The sequence below is a fragment of the Eretmochelys imbricata genome, chromosome 3 (assembly GCF_965152235.1).
Source record: "Eretmochelys imbricata isolate rEreImb1 chromosome 3, rEreImb1.hap1, whole genome shotgun sequence".
NCBI lineage: Eukaryota > Metazoa > Chordata > Testudines > Cheloniidae > Eretmochelys > Eretmochelys imbricata.
The window spans coordinates 55,941,485-55,966,234 of NC_135574.1; the positions used below are offsets into that span (position 1 = coordinate 55,941,485).

Genomic DNA, 24,750 nt, shown 5'->3' on the forward strand with positions numbered 1-24,750 from the left:
AAAGGTTCCCAAACTGATATGTTAACACTGTGATGATTTAGTTGGGGTGGTCCTGCTTTGAGCAGGGATTGGACCAGATGACCTCCTGAAGTCTCTTCCAACCCTAATCTTCTATGATTCTAATATACAGATGTTACTTCTTCACCACTGAAATGTAATCGCCAATGAGGGAAATGCAGACGTTATTTAATAGTGCACAGAAGCAGCAACAGGACTTGAAAACTCACTTGCCAGCAAAAATGGGAATTTTCCATTGGTAAGTGCCTCTTGCAGGCTGCTTAGGTAAAAGAAGCGGCCTGAGAATATTGTTAATATAATAGAAAAAATTACATGTTTAAATTTGTAAACAAGAATCTCACCCCTCCTCTCCATATCAAGTTACACCACAGAGGAGCACTGGAGGAGTGCTAATCTTGTTGAATCCATCATCCCACACTGAAGGGTGTCCTAGCCCTTCAGCAATTACTAGCCTTGTTGTCTCTCCACAGCACTGCAGAGGACAGAGGAAAGACAACACTTTTGATTCCCCTTCCTTTTAACCCATGAAAAGGTGCAGTGGTTCCCTAGTTCTCTCACTTCCTTGGACCTATTAAAAAAACGATCCTGGTAGCAGTGACTTCTTGGTGGCTCCTCTCTGCTCTGTCAGGAGAAAAAGGGAAGAACTCCAGGCTCCTCCTGACTCCTGCCACAGAACCCTCTACTCGGAAGATGGGGGCAGGGATTGAAAAGAGAGTGGTGCATGGAATACAGGCTTAACATGAGTAGAGGGCCTTTGACAGTAGAAGGAATCTGGAGAGGAGAGAAAGGGAGGGAATGATCAGTAGGAGGATGGAGAGTGTAGACTTGAGGAAAGGAAAAGTTAGAAGAGAGGAAGGAAGAAACAAGTGGTAATAAGTGGTAAAGAGGTGACCAAAGCAGAGATTAGGGGAGGGGACGGGAAGACAAGGAAGAAATAATTCATTGAAGAGCAACCATGGGATCTTTAATGACTGTATGTGGTTGGTCATGAACAGAGCTGGTCAAAATTTTTCAATTTTTCCAAAACTGATCAAATTTAAAAATATGATTTTTTACGACGTTTCCATTTTTGACCAGTTGTAGAAACTGGTCAAAATATTGCAAATGTCTAATTCTGAAATTTTGATTTAAAAATAAAACCTGTAGATATACTGAAAAACATTGTGAATATTCCCTCTTTTTGTCAAGATGTACTAGTCATGACAGCCAAATGATGGCCTCTCCAGAAGCACACTGTTCCATAACACCACAACAAGGCAGTGGTTCATCAGGACTAGCTCAGAGAGGATGAACCCTTTGTTGATACATCTAAAACACTGTTTCCACACTCAGTGGGTAGTTACTATCATTGTTTAGTGAAGATTGAACTGGAACATGACGCAACTGTGTGATAAAGTGACAGTTTTATTTTGTCAATAAAATGTGGGCTATATGTGCTGCCTGGACCACCTCTCTGCCTGCTCTTATTCTTTGGACATGTGGGCACAAATCAGGGATTTTGCACAAGGTCATGGAGAGAGAAGTCCCTGACTAAACATACGAGAGTGCACAAATCCCTTGATTTACCCACCTGTGGTAAATGTACACACACAAATAGTTCAAACGCTATGGAAATCAGATCTTATTAAGCAAACTAGAGTACTCCTTACAATGCAAGCGTTATTTAGAGGCCAGCTTCTAGGTTCATGTCCAGCTGTTCTGAATGCTGTAACCATATGATGCAATGACTAAGAATATCACTTAACAATGGGATTTCACAAGCCTTTATGCTAAGGCCATTTTTTTTCTTTGCACACCCCTTCCCAGTACAGGATCAGTTCTGTTGGAAAACAGACATCCCTACACCTTCAGTAGGACTAGTCCTACTTCCAACATATGCAGAAACCACACAGCAGCTATTTCTTCGTGCCACACTCTGCAGATGATAGCTGCAACCTGTTATGCACAGTCCAGAGTAAGGGAAAGTGCAGAGAGCACAAGGGAGCTACAGCTATTGGGCACAGTCTGCTCCCATTGCATGCCAATGCAGAGACGAGGAGGGATTGGAGGCAAACTGTCCTTGAGTCGTAGGGGCAAAGCAGTCTTTGATTCCTGAGAGCAGGAGCTATATGCCTGGCACGAATGCTGACTGCACAAGGAGTACAGGGAATGCTGCTTGCTCCTGCCACACAACTGTGCACACAAGTAAGGACCAGGCAGAATCTTGCCCAAAATGAAGTGAGTCTCAACTGCCTGCCCTAGGCTGAACATAGATTCCTGACTCTTCTAACTATCACTGAAGCTTGTTTGTGTAAAAGACTTGGACTTCCCACCCTGGTTTCCCAGACAGCCAGCAGGAAGCTGTGGCAGCCATTCATAGTCTGTTTTCCTCAGTAGAATGATACTGAATATTTTCAGTATTTTCATCAGAAGGGCGGGGTGGTTTATAAATATCAGAGAATAAAATACTATGTCTTAAAAATAGCTTACTTCTACATAAATCTGTGTGATGTGCAGTGGGTATTCCTATTACCCTACTAATGAGAACACTTACAAGCTGTCCCTCATTTTTGTTGATTTGAAGTAACTCTTTTCAAGATTTTTTTTTTTTTGGCCATATTGCTCGTATGTTTACAGAAACTGTTGCATTACCAAATGATGAAACAAAATGAGGGGAATATATTCCCCTGATCTCTGCAGTGGCAAACAGAAAAATCACTGTATTTAATCTGCATTACAGATTACAGATTAATCTGTCTGACAACAGGGTTACTAATAATTAACCCAGCATGTCAACGCCTGTTTCTATGGACCACTGATTTCATAAACTCAAACTTGCGTGTTATGGGATTAAAAGCATAGTTTAGCAGATTATCTTGCATTATCAATGTAGAAAGATACTTTGTTCTTGATCTAACTATAACTTTTATGTGTCTCTCAATATTTAGGAGATCAATGCCCGGAAAATGGTTCAGAAAACAAATTCCATTCCATCCAAACCAACACAGTTGGAGGCTTCCAACAAACCCAAGCTTTGGTGAGTATAGTTATGGCAAGTTTAACACTGAGATATTGCATCACAACATGCTGAGTATATATGTTATCTATTTTTATATCCTTCCTGGACAGCCAATGGCCAAAAGTCATGCGAAGGTGTGTTCCAAAGAAACTAGTGTGTTGTAATAAAGTACATTCAGCAAATGACAATGCAAACCACAGAAACATACAGAAAGGAAAAGTAAATCTGTTCTTTATCTGAGATTTGTTGAATATTTAAAGTCAGGGAACAATTAGTTTATAGGAGCCAGTTTCCTTCCTGGTTCCCCTTACAAGTAAATCACTAATGTTATATCACAGCACAAAGGCCAGAAGGCTCCAAGTGAGCACCTCTGGAGTGGGATAGCAAGAGAGGAACTTGCAAACAGAGGTCATAGAGCATGAGTTCTTCTGAGCAGCAAATGGTCTCACACTGTGAATTCTAGTGCATTAAAGCTATCCCCAACTCACAGACAGTTTGTTGGGAACCATTTCCAGTAAGTTACAGCAGCCTCATGCTCTTCTAACTTCTCTCAGGACCAAGACTGGGGCCAGAGAGACAGAGAGAGAAAATCAGAAAGCTGTTACCAGCCCCCTGATAGCCACCACCTCTCATATCTCATCCTCAGCAGAGACTCTGTCCCTCTGTCTTCCACATTGCATTTCAGTGAGTGCCACCATCTTTCTCTATGTAATTCCTTGCTTCTCCTATCCCACCCTCTTCAAGGCTTATTCTTACCCTGGACTAGCCATCTTTCTAAACCTTTTGTATGTTTTTCTGAAGTAGGCTAGTGCTGTTGAAGCAATCTCCAGCAAAAGTATATGCCCCTCTGAACACCAGTATTTTCAACCAGAAGGAGCTGCTGCGGTTCAAAGCACTACCTGTCTAGCCCCCTTCCACCAGTGAGTAATATATCTAGTAAAAGCATTAGACATGGACCCAAGCCACAAAATTCACATGTTTAACACTCCAATGTTCAGAAGTATGTGTGTAAGGCACTGGCTCAGTGCATGTGATGGTGTCTGTTTCTAATAGCTGGCCCTGTAAAGGATAAGAGCATGCTCTTTACTGATAGCTAATGCAGTTACTTTTTTAACTTTAGTGATAGGGATTGTGCTGCTGGTGTTGATGGTCTTGGGCTTGGTTCTCGCTCTTGACCATGGGGTCTGTACATGTGCATCCATTGGTCCTTCTGTTTGGATCTGGGGATTCTGCTCAGCCCATTATGAAAACAGGGACTAGCTGCAAAATGAGGATCCATGTTTCAGTTCCAAACTCTCCACCACCACCACCCAAAATAAGCTGTGGAATAATTGTGCCAATTGTTTTGTTTTGAGTCCAGCTGAAATCTGCATATGCTGTAAGTGTCAGCACAGTTGCTTTTTTAATGTGGGTTGATGTGCATCCACTTGACTAAGGAGTTAGAGCTCTGAGTATTTTCCTGAAATAAGTGGCATTTGTGATAAGTAGTATGTATACTACATTGTTGGGTTCAGACATTACAGTTCCAAATACGCACAGAAGGAAACAAGTCAAGTACTTACAGGTGGACCCCTTGGTCCTATTGGTCCCTCTGTCCCCTGTGGTCCTTGTTCACCCTGTTTTCATGATGATAAGAACAGAGCATGTTTGAAAACTGACTCTTTGCGCAAAATAGAAATGCTCTTGTGAAAGACTCAAAAAAGAAGAAAAGTGATCTTACAGGTTTACCAGAATTTCCCATCAAACCTGGTATCCCAGGGGCACCTGCATTACCCTGTTAGACAGAAATGAGAAAAAGTTAACCATATCAAGCTACCAGTTACCATACCAGTTCAAGAGAATTAACAAAGAAATTAACAAGCAATGAAATCAAACCACCTGCTATACCCATTTTTGCTCTTACTCTTTATTCCCCACATGATTCTCCTTCATCCAGTTCCTCTAAGTTCTTCCCTTATTTTTGTATAGCAATGAAACACACTGATGGGACTTCAATTATAGTGGATGCACGGAAGCATGCCATATATTTAAATTGAATCCCAACTTCCAGTCTAATCACTCTTTTGAGTTTCTCATGGTTTTTTCCTCAGATAAATTTCTTTTGGTCTAAAATTTTCAATGCTTTTTGTTCAGGCCATATGTGAACATCCGTGGAGAGTTTGAGTAGAATTGGAACAGCCATGTTTCAGTTATTTGAACTGTTAGAATTGAAAGCTCTTGTCTTTTTATCCATTTAATGCAGCTGAATATGCTATTCTTATTAACGTATCTAATCCTTTTTTGAAGTGTACTATGCTATATGTGTCAATGATATCCTCTGCAGTGAATTTCACAGAATTACTATATGCTGCATTTAAAAAAAAACATTTTATTTTAAAGTGTTTTGAATCAATAAAACCTCTTTCATCTTTTACGCAAGATCAATACTACTGTCACAGTGAAAGAACTGCAAAAACTACAGACCAACCACTGATTAAGTTTTTGTTCACTTGTCTGGCATGTATCATTTTTTATGTCAACAGTTATTTTTCATTTAACCACAATGACAAGTGAACAAAATTTCACTGGCTATTTTAGAATTTGATAAACACAAAATCCAGGAAAGGAAGGAGGATTATTTAAATTATTTTACCTTTGGGCCAGAAACACCATTTGCACCTGGAGAGCCAGGTAAACCCTAAAAGAAACAACATTTTAAATATCATTTGTGTGTTAGTACAGAGTCTAGAAATGTACAAAAAGCACCTGCTGAAACTGTTGTTAAAAATGTAACTTTACATTATTGCAATCATAATTTATACTTTTCTAGTCTTTTCACCTGAAGATCTTGATGCACTTTCCAAACAGCAATTTATAAAGCCTGAACCCCCTCTGAAGTAGGTAAGTAGTATTATCCCCATTGTGCTTTGTTCAGGGTCACAACATGAGTCACTGCCACTGCCAGATTCAGAAATGGGTATAATACCCTGAACTCCCCACTCCAATCTTATGCTCAGACTATAAGACCCCCTCTCTTGTTTACACTCCACATTCCCTCTCTTGTATACAACCATTCACAGCAAGTGATCTTTACGGTTAGGGAAAAAATAGCAAAAGAACAGAACCAACTTCAGAATGCAACTATACATCAAATGATATTTTAACTTAGTTCCTTCAATATCTTCTCTGAGTATCTGCTCCTGTAGCAGAATGTTTTGAAAAAGTTTCTGTTGGGCTTTTAACACTTGACACTGGTTTGACACAAATAAGCAATTATTGTGAGAGGAGTAACTGTAACCAGTGCAGGAAGTATTCTTTGGAAGTATTCTTTGGCATTGGAAGTTGAATTTTTCTCTAGCTGAAAATGTAAAGGAAAGAAGGTTTTCAATTTGGTAACATTATGCACTATCTATATTCCCAACATATCCAACATTTTAAATCCACAAACTACAAGATTAAACATAAAAATGTATTTACTGGTATGGTATATGTCTCCTTGACTGTGACCAATCAGCGTGAATTAAGAATAGCACTGTGTATTTTAACAGCAGAGTAGTGCTATGCCTTTTATGTATGTATTTTATGGTAGATTAAATTTGTTTGTAGTTATTTGTACTGTTTCAATTAAAAGAAAGCCTCATAACACCCAAGTGTGGAGAGCCCCATAATGGGATAGTTGCAGATTCTCCTATCACAGGCAAATCCCTCACTGACATAAAGTGAGTGTATCTGGCCACTAGCTCCCCCACATCCCTTCCATATGGGACATTTTGGGGCAAGAGGAAGTATGAGGCACTCCAGCAATCCTATATTGGCAGAACAGCCACAGGGGATTTTTCCATCTGGGGTAAATTCAACCAGCCTTAGGCTGCTCTAACTTGCATTGTGGATCACTTTGGCCCCCAGCCAGTCCCAAGATTAGGAAAGGCAGAAAGCCATCTTTCACTACCTCACCTCCTTAGCTGCCCCAAACTCAAGATCAGTATAGCTGAGGATTGAGCCCTCAGTGTTGATAAAGACAAAATCAAATCCTAATACACAAATATCGGAATCTATATTCAGTCCTGTAACTCAAACAGACACACACACACAAAAACCCAACAGCAATTCCTCCTGCACATCAGTATGACCACAGTCCTCACCTCCTACACCATTAAGTCTAAAACCCACACCAAATAAATAAATACGAACAAGAAATTCTGGGTGCTTCTTTTAAAATTTACAAGGCACTCAGGATGGGATTCAAAAAGTTATTTAGGCACTTAACTCTTTTCATTTCAATGTGTGATGAGCAAGTATATAAACCTAGATAGACAGGTGGATAGAATTATAAAGAGATGATTAGTAAAAAGAATTGATTAAAGAATAAATATTGGTAGACAGAATGAAAATAGCATTCTACTGATTTGTAAACTAATTCCTTTATACTTAAAACTAAGCCACACTCTTACACCACTGTTATCAGACAAGGTCTAGTAAACTCCACTGCCTGGATAAACTTTTGCAAAATTAAAAACTTATTGGCCCATGTGCTCAGATATTCCCACAGTGCACAGAGTCAGAGGTGATGTGTAAAGCTTCTACTTACACTGTTCTGATCCTGGTGTCCATGCCTTCTACTACGTGCTCTGTTAGAGTAGCCTGCGGGCTGTTATTTATGTCTGCCTGTAACAGCCACAAGGCATTGAACCCTTAGCCCAGAAAGAACTTCCAGTGAAGTAGCATGTTGGCCCACCCTTTTTTAGTAATCTACTTCCCTATTACGCTGACAGCCAGGAGATTGTTTTGCGTTCAACCCCCTATTTTGGCTATACTCTTCAGGATCACCCTTGCACTGGAGTTATCCTTCCTGGGCCATTCACTCAGTTTTCCACCCAAGGTATGATGAGGCACAAAAGCTGGCACAAGTGCATCTGAGAAACTGGTCTCTTCTTCGTGTTTGAACTGAATGGGACTTGCACATTTAAAGTATCAGATACCTACTGGCAGTCCTTGAAGTCCTGCATCACCTGGACCACCAGGTTTTCCTGGTTCACCCTGAAAAAAAAAATCGATTTGCATGAATTATATAAAATCTTCAGTTAAATAAGCTAAAAAACTTTATTTCTAGACAGTAGAAACAGTGCCATTTTAGACATTTAGGCCGGGGAAGTTTACTACAAATTACCACAGTAACGTTCACAAACCAAAAGCAGTAGCACAAATGAAAAACATACAAAATATACTGGTGATTGGAGCTACTACAGTTAGAACAATATGTATCAAATGACGTGTAAACTGAAATAGCCAGATAGGATACAGTTAGCCTACCTTTGCTCCGGGCATTCCAGGGATCCCTTCCCGGCCATCAACCCCTGGTAAGCCCTTGAAACACAGATAGCATATTGTTATAAAGAACATTCTTTGCTTGTCTTAATGCTGTTCCCCAGCATTTGCAATATAAAGGATCATGATAGGGAGCAAATTTTTTAAACCAATGAGATATACATACAGCTTCTCCTTTAGGCCCAGGGAGACCGGTTATTCCTCTAATACCTTGAGGACCCTAAAAAAAAAAAAACAACAAAAAAAACCATTGAAGTGACAGATGCAAGAAGCATCAATACATGCTTATTCGTGGCTATATTAGGTAAGTTACCTTCAGCACATGTACCATGTAATATATAATATTACTGCTAAATGTTTACTTGTAAATATGATTTGAACTCACCCTGTCACCCTTTGGACCTGTCTCTCCCCGTAGACCTCTCTGTCCCTGGTCACCCTGCAGGAAACATTTTCATTTAGCAACAAAGTCAGAATACAATTGGTCATATTGATTAAATGAAAACAGATAAAACATGAAAGGTAAAATTCACTCTTGTGCAGAGAGCGTGTGCTTGGCCCTGTGCAACATTTGAGCCCCAAATCAAGCGTTTAGGTGGGCCTTAAATGGTACATCGTGACCTTTGTGGGCTCCCTCTAATTGGTGAATTTCAGTTTAATGGCTCAGTCTTGCATTACTTGGGAACAGCTAAAACTTCCAGTGAAGCCAATTAGCGTTTGGGTGCATAAAGATGCAAGATCTAGCTTTTAATGAGCATCACTGCCTTTTAAGTGTCCTTTCGTTTTCACCTTTGCCCATACTCCGCTTAGGCTGCACTCTCACTCTATAAACAACTAAAAAGTAATTCAATGGAACCCTCTTAAAAGGAAATCACTTTACCATGGGAAGGGACGATATCTATGTTCACTGTATGGTGGTGTCCATGCTGACTAGTCCATTTAGACAATTATAGATAGGTATACAGTTTTCTCAAACCTTCTTAAGATATAAAAGATGGTACTTCCCTTCTCCTTATTGGATCAAAACATTGTTTCAGGTGTTTAGGTATTTACGCTCAGAAGGTGAGTAAATTATATTTTTTCTGTGGAGGACACACTAATTCTAAATTAAATATGTCTAATTTACATTGAAACTACTGTGCAATTTACATTGACATTGATTGGCCTGTGTAGTTTATAGTTAACAGGCCCTGATGTTGGCCAGAAGTTAGGGCACTCATGCAGGCTGTGTCCCCCCTCTGCCTGATTTCCACTTGATATAAACTATTTAAATATTCACTGGGCCACAGGAAGGGTAAGAATAATGCCATAGCCCAGTGCTTAGTGCACTCATGTGGGAAACCCAAGTTCCAGTCCCTGCTCCATTGTGTGTGTAAGTATTCTACACAAAGTGGACCAGGGTCTCCCACATCCTGGGTGAATGCTCTAACCACTGGGATAAAGGGTATTCAGGGGTGGGTAAAATGGGACACAAGCTCCTCTTCAGTTTTTGCGAGAATGAACTTTGGGGAACTGGGCTTAGATATCTCCCCTCTCCTCAGCATTTCCTATTGGCTAGTTTAGGCAGCTCCCCTCTCAGCTGGCTGGCTTTTGTGAATCTCTTTAAGCACCTAACTCTCCCCATGCCTTGTATAAGGAGCCTGGGCACCTAACTTAGGGCTGAAGATTCCATTAGGAGGCAAGATGCCTAAAAGTTAGGGACCGCACTATTGAGCCCAGGTCCCCTTTATGGAACCGTTCCAATGTGGGATAATGATGTGCAAAAAGAAAAGAACCCAGCTTGACCTTCAGACCCCAAAGTGAGTTTAGAGACTTGGCCCTGAGAAATAAACATCTTTTTACTAAGTGCCTGTTCTCCTGTTATCAAGTTACACCGTTAACTTCAATAGCAACTATCACACTCAAAATGTCTGAAAAAACCTATACAATACACAATGCCAACTGTATAAAGGTGCTTACTTGGAACAATTTCTCTGCTATAAGGCTACCTTTTATTTCTAAATACATTGAACCCTTTTGTTATGACATCTAAAACACTCAAACTGCTTTCCCCACCAAAACAAATATTGTTAGAAAAGGGGTAAAGTGCCCTTATTTAAATGGATAACATTTAGCTTCTATTGGACTCAAAAATGATTTGTTTATCCTCATGCATGAAAGGGAAGAGTCACTGACTTTTATCATTCAACTGAATAATGCAAAGAGAAGTTTATGTGTTTTGTTTGTAAAACAAGTGACTTTTGTGTCTCCAAAACATAAAAGTGCTTGCTGCTGTGTTATGATAGTGGGCAGGAATAGATGCAAAGTTATGTATGTATGTTATGCCCAATTTTTAAAAAAACATTTTTTCTTTATTTTTTACATATGCCATTTTAAGAACACAAATTGTTATTTCAGGCTAACCTGGCCCATCTTGTCTGGTATCAGTTACAGGAAATCATCTATTCCTGAGGCTTCAGAGACAGAAATGCTCAAACACACACAGGCTAATTGTGCAATGTTACATCATGGGCTGGAGAGAGAATTATTTACATATATGGTCATTTGTACAGTTTATGATTATGCACTTAAGCATGAAGAAATCCTGTCTAGTAGAGATTAAATGAGATCAGCTATAAGGTTGAACGTTATGTGAAGGGTGGCTGGGGAGACAACTAGAGAAGTAGAATGATCCTAGGTGGTATGGGGCAATTACTTCCAGATTCCCTCAGAATCTGCTTATATCTGAATTATGTTAAAAACCTTTGTAACTCGGGCGCTGATTCCTAGCAGCGGCAACTGTCACCTCCAATAACTGGTGGTATTTGATCTACTTTTTCCTTCCCTTCATCCCCCGTCCTCCCTTCAGTTTAGTTAGATTTGAGAAGTGAAACACTGGGAAATCAGTGGGGATGTGGGAAGAAAAGGAGGCCCATTGTGCTGTCTCCCTGCATTTTCTCTGAGGATACACATACTAATCATTCGTTAAAAGTTTGGTGATTGTTGCATTTCAATATTGAATGTAACACACAAATGGGCAAGCTTTTACTGAAAGGGCAGAGACCTGGAGAAAGCTTGGAAGCCTCTTGGAAGCAGAGAATTGTGACTTTGGCATCAGTAAGGAGAACACATAAGAGATTGTCTAGATGTTGGGATTTTGAACAAGGAACTTTTGGGAAAGTTAAAGTGAACGTCTGAGCTAACTTTGGAACATGTGGCACCAGCAGCAGGGCAGTCGGGGCTCCTGAAAATGAAGCAAGCACAAAACAGAAACATCATGCTGCCATATATCGAGGTGTGACTAGAACAGCTCTGTAGCGGGGTGGTCACCCTGCTCTTGCCCTGAAGGGGTTAAAACAGCCCTGGGAGAGGGCTTCCCTGGGGAGCCAATGGTAAAAGCAGCCCTGGAGAGCACTGTGGCTGGAAATAAGGGGAGTGAGTAGCTGACCACACGTGGTGGCCATCTCATTTAGGGCCCAGCTGGCCCTTATAAGAGGGCTGGGGGCCAGGAGCTGAAGGAGTCTCACTCTAGCCCTGGAGTGGGAAGGGCTAGCTGCCGGGAAGCAAGATACCTGAGGTGCAGCAGTGCTGGGGAAGGGCAGAGGGATCTGGGGAGCTCCAGCCTGGTAAAACCCCAGGCTGCAGGCCTTGGTGAAGGCCTACAAAAAGTACTGGGGCTGCAGAGGGGCAGCCTGGGGATAGGCAAAGACACCAGGTCCTAACCCCTTGCCAGTGATGAGTGGCCATTACACTGCAGTCTGCCCCAGTGAGCGGGGGCTAGATGATGGGCAGTAGCCACTGAGGCAAGGTGGGTTTAGAGAGTTGGGGGTTCCCCTGAGAGGGGAGACTTAGAGTATGGGGGTACTGCTGGGGCAGAACCCCAGGTTAAAGGGCACTGGGGTCTGGGAGGGACACAGGGCCAGCGGCAGGCGAGACACAGGCCTGCAGAGGGTGCTCCGGGCTGGAAAGAGCTAATTCCCAAGACGAACAGCAGGAGGCACTGCACTGGTGAATCTCGCTTTGCTACAAGCTCCAATGCAACCAGAAGTCTCACTGCGGCAGCCAGCTATAAGTGTACAGCAGCCTCTAAAGCAGTGGTGTCCAACCTTGGGTCTGGGGTGGAGACACTTTTGTCTCCCAAGAGTCTAAGTTGTAGCCTTTGAGCGTAACTGTGTCAAGACGAAAATGCCCTGCAATTGTTAAACTGAAGTGTTTGAATTAACCCTATTACTACAGGGATCCAGATGCGGACACCTCTTCCTCCATGGCAACAGGAGCAGCTCTGAGGTGAGATGGGAATACTCTGAGCAACTGTTGTCCCTTCCCTGCTGTAATTGCTATCCAGCTCACCCGCTAGGCATCTGCTCATTGCAGAAGAGGCTGGAGGGAGCAGCACCGGTTGCTTCATTCCCTGCTTTTCTGTCAGGATGTGGAAGCCCAGGGGAAGCAGAACAGAAGTTCGATTGGCTCTGTCTGCACCTGAGGCTGTGCCTACCAAAGAATGACTCCCCTCCCACGACACCCACCCCAAGGGGAAATGAGAGAGAGAAGTTGACAAACACTAATAATGGCTCCCTTATTCTCTGCCTAGCTCAGTCTGGGGGAGCCTGAAGTCTCTCCACAGCTTGCTCTGACTTATACCAGTTAGAGCCATCCCTTAGGGGCCATATGCCAGCTGGGGCTAGCCAGCTACTCCTCCTTCCCACCCCCAGAGGCAGGGGTTGCATGGAGCGAGATGTAGCAGGTGGATACATTGGCTTTATGCCCACAAGGAATTTATAGGTGCTCTCCGCTCCGTTTGCCACTCAAACAGTGAAAAGTGCACGCAACAGGACAAAAAGCTTGCTCTAAAGTACTGACTGTGGCCCCTTGACCTTGGTGAAATAGTATGAAGATGAACAGATTAAACAGCACTGCTGTAGAGAATGTAGGAGCAGGAAAGACTTCAGCCTTCTCAACTTGCCAATACACTAGCCACACTATTGATAGAACAGTGTCCATTGTGGCTGTTGGGGAATTAGCTAGGAGTTAGCTCCAGGAGCCCTTAATGGCCAGCTGTTCCTGCTTTCTAGCTAAGGTAAGTGGCTATTTAACACTTGTTATGAAAATATGTAACTTTTAAAATCATAACTAAACTCAATGGCCCAAATTCTTTCATTTGTCCTGATATCAGTGGAATTATACTGACTTTACAATGATCTAATGAGACTATCATTTTGCCCTTTGGTCTTGATTTTTCCATAGACCAACTGCACTCTTGTATCAGATATGTCAGGGGAAGCTCACCTTCGTAGTTGTAAGGAAAAGACACCTTAAATCACTTATTACCTCCTCTCTGTTTAGGAGAACCTTTTATTTGTTTCCACACATACTAAGGCGGGGCGGGCAAACTTTTTGGTCTGAGGGCCACATCTGGATGGGGAAATTGCATGCAGGGCCATGAATGTAGGGCTGGGGCAAGGGGTTGGGGTTCAGGAGAGAGTGCGGGGTGTGGAAGGGGGTGTGGTGTGCAGGAAAGGGCTCAGGGCAAGGGGTTGGGATGCAGGAGGGGGTGTGGAAGGGGGCTCAAGGCAGAGGGTTAGCAGATTCAGGGTGCTGGAAGGGTGGGGGCTCTGGCCCAGTGCTACTTACCTCCTTGCCTGCCCTAGCCCCGCGCCACTCCTGGAGGTGGCCAGCAGGTCCAGCAGTGGCTCTTGGGGGTAGGGTGGGGCAGGCGGCTCCACCACACGCTGCCCTCGCCTGTGGGTACCACCCCCAAAGCTCCCATTGGTTGCGGTTTCCCTGTTCCCTGCCAATGGGAGCTGCTGGGGGCGGTGCCTGCAAGTGAGGGCAGCACATGGAGCCGTCTGCAGCCATCCCCACTTCCCCCCGGTGCTGCAGGGACCTGGTGCTGGCTGCTTCCAGGATCAGTGCAGGGCCAGGGCAGTCAGGGAGCCTGCCTTAGCCCCACAGTGCCATGGAGCTGGCAATCTCGAGGGCCGGATTTAAAGCCCTGACGGGCTGGATCAGGCCATAGTTTCCCCTCTCCTGTACTAAGGGAAAACCGTTTGCCAAAGCAGACAGCCCCCTACTTTATTTTTATAAACATTAATAGTTAATATCACTTTGAAGGATCTGGCTGACACAAAACTCTACTTACAGATCCACCAGGGAGCCCTCGTGGACCAGGGTCACCATCAAGGCCACGAGCACCCTACAAAATAAAGAGATAACACAAGATAGTAAGGCTGACTCCCTGAGATGTACCAAGCACCTACATATCCCAATTACTTCTATAGGAATTGCAAGTGCCCTGCACCTCTCTGAATTTGGCTCTGGATTGTTATTATTATAAATACAAACTGTTTTGACAAAGTGGCTTTTTAATCTTTTTAAACTCTAGTTTACCTTTTGGGGAGTTATATAATTAAATGCCATCAAATATTATATATGAAATTGTCGTTCCTCTATCAAAATGTACTGGACAATGATGAAGTAAGTTACTTTAAACTATTTCAGAACAATTCATTGTTGTCATTAACTAATTCCCTGCATCACACAAAAACATACTGCATGTATATAGCATAACGGACTGACATCAAAATGTGAATTGCAATTGATTTTTATATAGTGTCTCAAAACTATCTTCAAAAATTCTTTATAGAGAGAGAATCAATTATAAGCCAAAGTGAAAAGAATTGTCTTCAGAAAAGATTTAGAAAAAATAAGGAATGTGTGTCTCAGAGAGAGGCAGTAAGTATTTCACATAGCTGGGGCAGGAATGTAAGTGGCCAAATAACTGTGGAAGGGGACAGTGTGGATATATGGTAGGAATTGTAGAACAAGAAAGCTTTGCTTTCCATATCTTTCACTGGATACTCAGACTGGATTTGCACCATTCTGTTCAGTGACTGGCTATTGAAACTGAATTAAAGTGATCCATTTACCAAGGCAAGCAGGTGAAAATAGGAGATAGAAGAAGTAGAAAGGTTGAGGTGGACACAATCAGGGGAAAGGAATATTCAATAAACTTTAGTTTTATTTCAAAAGGTTATGGCCTGTGTAAATTAATGTCACAATTAAGCTTGATGCCTTGCCAACAGCACCAAGAGGATATGCCAAACTACTGTAAGTCTTGGGGAGAAGGAGAGAATAGTAAGAAACTGCAGAAAGTCCACTTCAACAAAATTTGCTGATGTACAGAAAGCATTTACTCAGAAAAGAAAGGGTTGGCTGTCTTCCTGACCAGATTTATGATGTTACAATTGCTGGAGCACACTTGGTGGGAGCGGGAAAGTGCAGGCATAGCAAAGGAGGGTATCAAAAGTTGAAGTAAGGCTAAACCCAGAAAGCACCCATTGCATAGTGACCCATAGTTTAAAAATTACATGTAGTGGGGCCAATCTCTGACTACCAGCTACATTATATTCTATAGGGATAATTGCTAGTACTTACTTTGTTGCCTTTGGCTCCCATTATACCAGTTATGCCTCTCAACCCTTGAATCCCCTGAAAATGAAAAGTATTGTGACAATTTAGACCATACTGCTATTTTGTTATCAGAAATGTGGTAGTTTTCAGATAGTAGACTTCTTAAGGTACTACATATTTTCTTTGTCATTATTTTATTCCTTCCCTTGTATATAAAAAAGAGCCAAATGCTTCTGCATTAAAATGTTTAATTCATGTGGTAATTTGAAAACTGTACAATTAATAAAATATCAAATTAGAACACAGGTAGCTCAGTCTGAAGGAATTGTCAGATTGACCAAAACTGCACTGAGGCCTCAAACACAACTATATTTTAGGGACAGAAAAATACTCATTGTTCTGAGAAGCATAAAGTTGAAGTAAACCCCTGAAAAAATCTGACTGAGAGGAACCGGGTCTAAGGCTTTTATTTCTAAGAAACCTTACAGACTATTTTAATCCTTACTGTCTACCCTATTAACCCCCCACCCCTCCCGGGCCTGGCATATCCCTTTTTAAGCTGACATCACTTTCCCTGCCTCTTGAATCCTGGCTTGTAGTGGACAACACTTTAAAATATTGTGATTTTGAAGATCTGTTAGTAAGGCCACTTACGGGTTGTGCTGTGGAGTTTAATGAGTAATGTAATGTGTTATTTCCTGATGAACGCACTACATGAGAACCTGTATGACTGTGGGCCACTAACTACAAGTGTGTTAAATCACTAGGCCTGGCTGAGGATGAACACTACAGGCCTGCTTTAGAAAATGAGGAACAGAAAATGGATCTTTTAGTACAGTGAGCTCAGGCAACTACTTTATTAGGGAGGTTTTATCAGTCTTAAGGATAAGAAGGGCTTATATTCTTCGTTCTATGCAGTCTCTTGTATGTCTGTAAGCTCTAATCAGACTTTTATATTTGTCTGGACCTCCGTGATCTAGGAGCATGAAGCATGAGCATGAGGAGCATGAAGGATAGTTAAGGCCTACTGAATGATTTCATTTCCCCCAAAATTGCACTAGTCAAATCTCCAGTCAAGCCCAGACACAGTAAGCATTAGAGAACTCTTTTCAATCCCAGAAAAATATAAATCCTCACCATCCACACTTCTTTCTCCTAACTCACTCACCAGGAAACCAGAGACTGTACAAACTCTGAAAAACGGAGTAAGCATGCCATGATTAAGGCCTCGCTCTGTTGTTGGGAGTGACCCCCTTGCTCCTTCCTGTTCCCTATTGCCTGTCCTAGCTATGGGAACTGGAGGGAGGACTAATCATGAAGGAACCAGCTAAGTAAGAACAAACAGGAACAGGGCAATTAGGACTCTTGGGGGAGGCACAATGAAATTATAGGAGTACGCCACAATCTGCCCAGGAGTGGTGGCCACTAAATCCTCAGTTCTGCAAAGTCTAAGGTTACATCTACCCTGCAAAAAAAAAAAAAAAAAAAAACCACACCAACCCATGGCAGCAAGTCTCAGAGCCCAGTTCCACAGACTTAGGCCCACATTGCTAAAAATAGCCTTGTTAGATGTTTCCCCCTCAGGCTGGAGCTCAGGGTCTGAAACATGGTGAGAAGTGTGATCTCAGAGCCTAAGCTCCAGTCCAAGTGAGAATATCTACGTGGCTATTTTTAGCACCATCACACAAGCCCAAATCTGTAGACCTGGACTCTGAGACTCACTGCTGCAGGGCTGTGTTGTTATTTGTTTTGTTTTTTCAGTGTAGATAAGTGTACCGTAAGTCTCAAAGTTAAGCACACGTATATGTCTTTGCAGGTTTAGGGTCTATGTCACCAAAATCATGCACAGTGAGGCCAGAAAAGCCCAGTTCAATCATCTAGTCACCCCCCTGTGGTTTAAAAAGTAATATAAGACAGACCATACATTATTTACAATGTGAAAGCATTACAAGAACCAAGCCATGAGAGCAGAAAAGGGCATGCTGTGAGGTTTTACTGTGCACACTTATATATTTTTACCTTTATTCACAATCAGTGTGATATTATTATTAAAAGATAGATGTGTAATATTATTTCATGTCTAATTGCTTATAAATAAACAGATATGGTGACATGAAACAAATTGATAGTGCTATTCAAAAAGGAAATACTTTACTGGAGGGCCTTGAGCTCCGACATCACCTATGACTCCCTGGGCACCTTCCTCACCCTGGAAAAACAAAAGAAAGAAAGCTGAAGCAAATCCATACCAGGAAAGGGAAAACACTATCAGCATAAGAGTCACTTCTTACTCACTGAGCCCTGTCAACATGCTCTGGGTTGAAGGAAACCCAGCATAGACACATTTCCTGCCCCAAAGAGCTTACACTTAACATTAGACAGATAGTAAATTAAGGCACATAATACATTGGCTCATTAAATGAAAGGGCAATTGCAACACAATTCAACTCTCTCTGTATAAAAAATTGCAGACTTCTTTCTTTGCTGAATTACTGTTTATAGGCTTCATGGAAGAAATGTGCTCCAAGAAGGAATATGAATGAAGTTAAGGAGGTCATTTTGCTCAAGAGTAGCAAGGATATGTTTTATTTAAGCTAAATCATTCCATTTTTCTCAAAGTTAGTATTCCCAGATTTGTTCAATCAGATTTTAAAAAACTGTAATGAGGTTTTGTTTGGAGTCTGAAAGCTGGATGTGTATGTTGACAGCCTCACATGCAATCCAGCATTATCCTTCTGTGTTGTTATTATCAAACCAATACTGTGTCTTATTAATCCAGACACCTTCCTGGTGACCAGGTAACACCCTCCCCCACTTTGCCCCGTATGCTGTTAGAGAGCAGAGCTACAATTCTCAGTGCTAGGCTGATTTACAAGAGGTTGGTTCTGGGGCACAACAAGGATTTGGCGACTCTTATAGCTCAAGCATTCTGAAAAGTGGAGGGACTACTTCTGAGAAGTTAATATTCTTTTCATTGTATATATGGATATGGAGCCGGGGATTATGGCACAAACTTTGTTCCTTGTTTTTAAGGTAGTTTAAAGTGCTAGATTGCCTGCCTTGAGAGAGAAGAAAGAGAAGTCCTCTGTAGACCAAAAAGTTTCAGCATGGGCAAAGGTAGTGCAAGGTTCCCCAGATTTCCTCACAAGTATCTAACAAGCCCATTCCAGATGAATTATGTTTTTAGGTGAGAATGTAGTTCAGTCTTCAAGCGATTCAGTCCTTGGCCCTTTCCTTCATCTCTGTTGTGGTTACTTATACCTTTCCCTCCCCCATCATGTACTCTTTTCCCCCATGCTGCCATCTCCCTTTGCCCTCTCTCTGCTCAGCTGTGCCACCCTAAGCATTCTCTAGTCTCCTATAGACTCTCTGCACTTAATTCCCAATTTTTAACATTAATAAATACTGGTTTTATTGTGCAGTTAGTTCAATAATAATTATTCTGATGGTCAAAATGAAAAGTGAGAATGCCAATTTCTGTGTGATAATGAATGAAGAATAGGGGGGATGACTTAGCAGACAATGTGCTGATAGTGACCCAAATGCCATATAGGAAGTGAGCTCTCAGTTCTTTCTGGCAGAACTATCAATAATTTTGATGGATTCTAGCAAGATGACTCTTTTTGAAGTATAGGCTAAACTGGCAGTTATTTTGCTACCAATCATTGCCTTCCATTAAACTACTGCTAGCCCATTAAAATACTGTTATCGTACCTTATGACCTTGTTTTCCTGGTTCACCAGCCTCTCCTTTTACTCCTTTGTGACCCTAAAATAAAAGAAATAAAAAAGAGTGCAGACAATGTATTTAGAAGTTGAGATATCCACTCTTCCAACATAGCCTGCCTACCACTCTCCAGGTGTACCTTCTGTAACACCTCCCCAACTCCAGGCACACCTAGACACATTCGGAAACGGGCTGTAGTGCAACCTTCTGAAAAACCTAATCCCAGATCCAGTAAATCAGTGTGTCCAACACTGCACTAGTAATCCCCTCATAAGGATAGTATCCCCATAAATCAGACAAAAGAACATAAAAGAAACTAAAGCGTGAGTCAAGAAGGTGCTTGTTTTAATTTGACATTCTGAGGCCTTCTATAAAATCAAAAGGCTTGGAGGAAATAAATCTAGCATGTCTGAAAGTTTGGGACTATAGATGCTTTGGAAAGTGATCTCAGAAATATCTTAGCACCATGCTTTCTGGATAATATAATGGGAGACCCAATGGCCAGGAAGTCCCCACCCCAATCAGTGATTCAGCTTTGTAGTCTGCATATCTGCAGTGTTGATGCAACTAGTTTAAGTACATCAATTCTCTTACCTTCATTCCTATTAGGCCAGCGTGTCCTGGACGACCAGGTGCACAAGCATTGGGACACTGAAAAAGTATCCACACATTGAGTTAACAGGGATAAGAAACTTTAAAAGGTATATTATGGTTTAAGATTGTATTTTTCAAAAAGGTGAACAAATGTCTTACCAGTGGATCTCCTTCATGCAGCCCAACTGTTCCCTAAATTTGATGAAAAGGTTCAAAGTTAGAAAGAGAACAACAGGAAAAAAATGACCTTGTCTCATACAACAAAAACCGCGCCTGACACACTTCAGTGTAGGAAAGCAGAAGATATAGAAATGTCAGATAATCTCTGGGGCTGAAATCCTGAAAGTGCACTTAAACACCTATGGCTGGCCCGTGTCAGCTGACTGGACTCGTGGTGTTCAGGCTCTGCAGCTATAAAATTGCAGTGTAGATGTCCAGGCTTCTGCTGGAGCCTAACCTCTGGGACCCCTGCAAGGGGGAAGGGTCCCAGAAGCCGGCCTCCAGCCCAAACCCGAATGTTTACACCGCAATTTTACCGTCTTGGAGCCCAAGCCCTGTGAACCCATGTCAGCTGACATAGGCCAGCTGCAGGTGTTTGACTGCTGTGTAGACATATTCAAAGGGAGCTTTATTTAATTGTTATAAATTGCAGGCGTCTGTATGCAATATTCTGTCCTCCATCTTGGATTTGCTTTTCTGAAAAGCAAAAACTCTCTTTGTTTTTAAAACATCACGGATTTCTTTTAAGTACCAAAAGCCATATGTGAGAATTAGACTAAAGTAATACAATACATATTTTTGTATAAATTCAGCCTAATAATCACATATGAACTCAGTGTATCCAGAAACATACCATATTTTTCTATTAAATATCAACAGCTGCATCTGATTTAGTAATACTATGTATTAAATGTTCCCATCTCTCATTTGGCTATGTAGTCCAGTTGCACCACAGATCTTATGTTATGTTCTCAGCAGAAGTATTTCTACATTGTAATTGACTGAAAATTGTTTTCAGAGTTGGGGTTCTTAAAGAAGTTATCTGGGTAAATGAAACAGATGAAGGCAAACTTTCTTACATTCTGATGATTATTTAATACGGAACAAAAACATCTCCTTCATAAAGACAAGACTTAATTCTTTAGAGAAAAAAAGGATCCCTCTCGCAGCAGAAGAGTTGATAGACAATTCATGATTCTATCAGCCATTGGAATTGCAAGTCAGAGATCTGTGTCCAAAAGGGATGCAGTCAATAGAAGATAAATGAGTTTCTTAGGAAATGGTCTGGCCTTAATGGGAATAGGAGAGGATCATGGAGTCTACTGAGGGAAGACTGGGGAAAAAGTTAGGAAGAAAGGTAACTACATGTGAGCAAGACTGGGTTCATGGAAGGATCTGGCAGTCTGTTATGGAGAGGTGTGCCTTCTGTTTGAGTAGGGAAGCACTGTGAGACTCTGAGAGAACTGATGAGCTTTCATGGAAGCACAAATATTTGGGAAAGGTTGGGGGTAGTTTGGTGGAATATAATGGCCTTAAATGGAATGGGAGTGGTGCCTGAGGGGGATGGAAGCTTCAGTGTAAAAAGAGAAGGAGCAGCAGAGCCTGGTGTAGTTTGTTGCTATTTATTTCCTTGGTATTTTTCTCGGTTTTATCATTCATGGCGACTTCACATTTTCTAGCAACTTTCCATGGAAAATGAGATATGGCCCCAAGAAAATAGATCCCTGTATTGCTGTTGGGACAGTCTAGCAAAGGGATAGTAGAAATCCCTTTACTAGAATCCCTTCCCTTACAGAGAAATTAAGATGACACGCTCATTTCCTAGATGCCAGGTGTGTCATTCCCCAGCATGTGCTCTGTCTGCCAGATGATGATCTGCCGTCAATTGCACCTCTCGCAAATTAAAAAACTGCAAAGGTAAATGCATAGTACAAATCCCTCCTCTCAAAAGGCCTACAGAGGAGAGTCACAAAAACAGTATTTGGAAACATCTGACGCTCTTACTAGAGATGTACTGGACTACAGCGCCAACTTAAGAATCTGCCCCCTCCTTTATAGCTCCAGCCCCAACCCTACACGGTAGACCCAGGTCCCACTTGAAGTGGTAGTGGAAAGTGAACCACCCTCCCAGAGAGGCAGGGGAAGTGGCAGAAGGTGAGCGCCCAGTAGTCAACCCAGGAGGCAGGGTGTCTCTGCTTGCATTGATAGGCTAGGCCCACTGGACACTTCTCCTCCTGATACACAGAATCCTCTGGTTGGGTGCTGTTGGTGGGACTAACCAGAGCAGTAGGCCTTAGCGTTAACAGTTCACACCTCTCTGAGTTATTGTTTTAGGCTATCTGCAGACTCCAGCAGGCATCATTGCATCCATTACGCTAGGTTTACATTCCCAAACTTCTCTTTGCAACCATGAGGGCTAGAAACTTACTTTTTAAAAATGAAAGCTGAGATTCTGATGTCATCACATGACTCTACAAGCTGGGCCTCTAGACATGATCTTTTAAGTGCCTAAAATCCAGCCTTGCTGCATCCCTGAAGTCCTTACTCAGTCTTTTGACTTCAGTGGAAGTTTTGCATGAGCAGGAACATAAGAACATAAGAATGGCCATCCTGGGTCAGATCAACCGTCCATCTATCCCAGTATTCTGTCTTCCAACAGTGGCCAATACCAGGTGCTTCAGAGGGAATTAATTGAACAGACAATCATTGAGTGATCCATCCTCTGTCATCCACTCCCAGCTTCTGGCAAACAGAGTCTAGGGACACTCACAACATGGCATTGCATCCCTTAACATCCTGGCTAATAACCATTGATGGACCTATCCTCTATGAACTTATCTAATTCTTTCTTGAACCCTGTTATATTTTTGGCCTTCATGACATCCCCTGGCAATGAGTTCCACAGGTTGACTACATTGTGAGAAGAAATACTTCCTTTTGTTTATTTTAAACCTGCTGCCTATTAATTTCATTGTGTAACTTCTGGTTCTTGTGTTATGTGAAGGAGTAAATAACACTTCCTTATTCACTTTCTCCACACTAGTCAAGATTTTATAGACCTCTATCATATCCCCCCTTAGTTGTCTCTTTTCCAAGCTAAAAGTTCCCCATCTTTTTTAATCTGTCCTCATACAGAAGCTATGCCATTCCCTTAATCATTTTTGTTGCCTTTCTCTGTTCCTTTTCCAATTCTAATATATCTTTTTTGAGATGGGATGACCAGATCTGCGCACAGTATTCAAGATGTGGGCATGCCATGGATCTATATAGAGGCATTATGATATTTTTCGGCCTAATATCTATTGCTTTCCTAATGATTCCCAACATTCCGCTCACTTTTTAAATTGCCACTGCACACTGAGTGGATGTTTTCAGAGAACTATTCACAATGACTCGAAGATCTCTTTCTTGACTGGTAACAGCTAATTTAAATCCCATCATTTTATACAGAGAGTTGGGATTACGTTTTTCAATGTGCATTACTTTGCATTTACCAACACTGAATTTCATCTGCTATTTTGTTGCCCAATCACCAGTTTTGTGAGATCCCTTTGTAACTCTTAGCAGTCTGCTTTGGACTTAAGTATCTTGAGTAGTTTTGTATCATCTGCAGACTTTGCCACCTGACTATTTACCTCTTTTTTTCCAGATCATTTATGAATAGGTTGAACACCACAGGACACAGTACAGACCTCTGGAGAACACCACTATTCACCTCTTTCCATTCTGAAAACTGACCATTTATTCCTACCCTTTGTTTCCTATCTTTTAACCAGTTACTGATCCACAAGAGGATTTTCCCTCTTATCCCATGACTGCTTAATTTGCTTAAGAGCCTTTGGTGAGGGACCTTTTCAAATGTCTTCTGAAAGTCTAGGTATACTACATCTACAGGATCATCCTTGTCCGCATGTTTGCTGACCCCCTCAAAGAATTCTAATATATTAGTGAGGCATGATTTCTTTTACAAAATCTGTGTTGACTCTTCCCCAACGTATTGTGTTCATCTATCTGTCTGATATTCCTGTTGTTTAGTATTGTTTCAACCAATTTGCCTTGTACAGAAGTTAGGCTTACCAGCCTGTAATTGCTGGGGTCACCGCTGGAGCTTTTCTTAAAAATTGGTATCACATTAGCTATCCTCCAGTCATCTGGTACAGAATCTGATTTAAATGATAGGTCACACAGGGACACAGCACTTATCCAAACATTAGCATATATTAAACATAACCACTTACTCTGGGGCCTGGGGGCCCTGGTGGGCCTGGAGGACCTCTCTTTCCAGCATCACCCTAATATTTTAGAATACATTTAATTAATTCCTGGCAATGATATACACAACAGCTGTATATTCAGGCCTGCAGCAGCTAAGGTGAGGCAACCACAAAAGGACAGACTAAGCAACCAATCTTAGAACAGTAAAACTCAAATTTCAAGAATACAGGTCTGGTTGTAGAGTATAAGGAAATAAACTTAATTTGAGATGGGTGTGAGATTGTATTTGCTTGTATCACAGGCTTGAAGTTCTCCTAAGAGAGTGGAGTAATCCTCAAACAACACGTGACTTATTTTTATTATTCAAGCGTGTGGATGCTATGATGATGGGCATGATAGAAAATCCTAAAATAAATAAAGATGTGGTACATAAGGTGTCTTCTTGAATAACACCAGTCATCTCTTTACTTCATATAGAGCACCAGTATCATTGGTACTCATTTAAT

At 41.7% G+C, this 24,750-nt stretch overlaps 1 protein-coding gene across 1 annotated transcript in view; it reads right to left on the minus strand.

Moving 5' to 3' along the window:
• The window catches only part of COL9A1 (collagen type IX alpha 1 chain), a 102,535-nt gene that overhangs the window by 37,341 nt on the left and 40,444 nt on the right, over positions 1 to 24,750 (minus strand). Inside the window, exons 15-28 of the mRNA XM_077811607.1 lie at positions 24,268 to 24,321; positions 20,189 to 20,221; positions 20,030 to 20,086; positions 19,424 to 19,477; positions 17,865 to 17,918; positions 15,734 to 15,787; positions 14,439 to 14,492; positions 8,706 to 8,759; positions 8,487 to 8,540; positions 8,306 to 8,359; positions 7,979 to 8,032; positions 5,649 to 5,693; positions 4,737 to 4,790; positions 4,579 to 4,632 (exon numbers count right to left, since the gene is read on the minus strand). Of these exons, the coding sequence (XP_077667733.1) occupies positions 4,579 to 4,632; positions 4,737 to 4,790; positions 5,649 to 5,693; positions 7,979 to 8,032; positions 8,306 to 8,359; positions 8,487 to 8,540; positions 8,706 to 8,759; positions 14,439 to 14,492; positions 15,734 to 15,787; positions 17,865 to 17,918; positions 19,424 to 19,477; positions 20,030 to 20,086; positions 20,189 to 20,221; positions 24,268 to 24,321 (729 nt within the window). The remainder of the gene's footprint in view (positions 1 to 4,578; positions 4,633 to 4,736; positions 4,791 to 5,648; positions 5,694 to 7,978; positions 8,033 to 8,305; positions 8,360 to 8,486; positions 8,541 to 8,705; positions 8,760 to 14,438; positions 14,493 to 15,733; positions 15,788 to 17,864; positions 17,919 to 19,423; positions 19,478 to 20,029; positions 20,087 to 20,188; positions 20,222 to 24,267; positions 24,322 to 24,750) is intronic.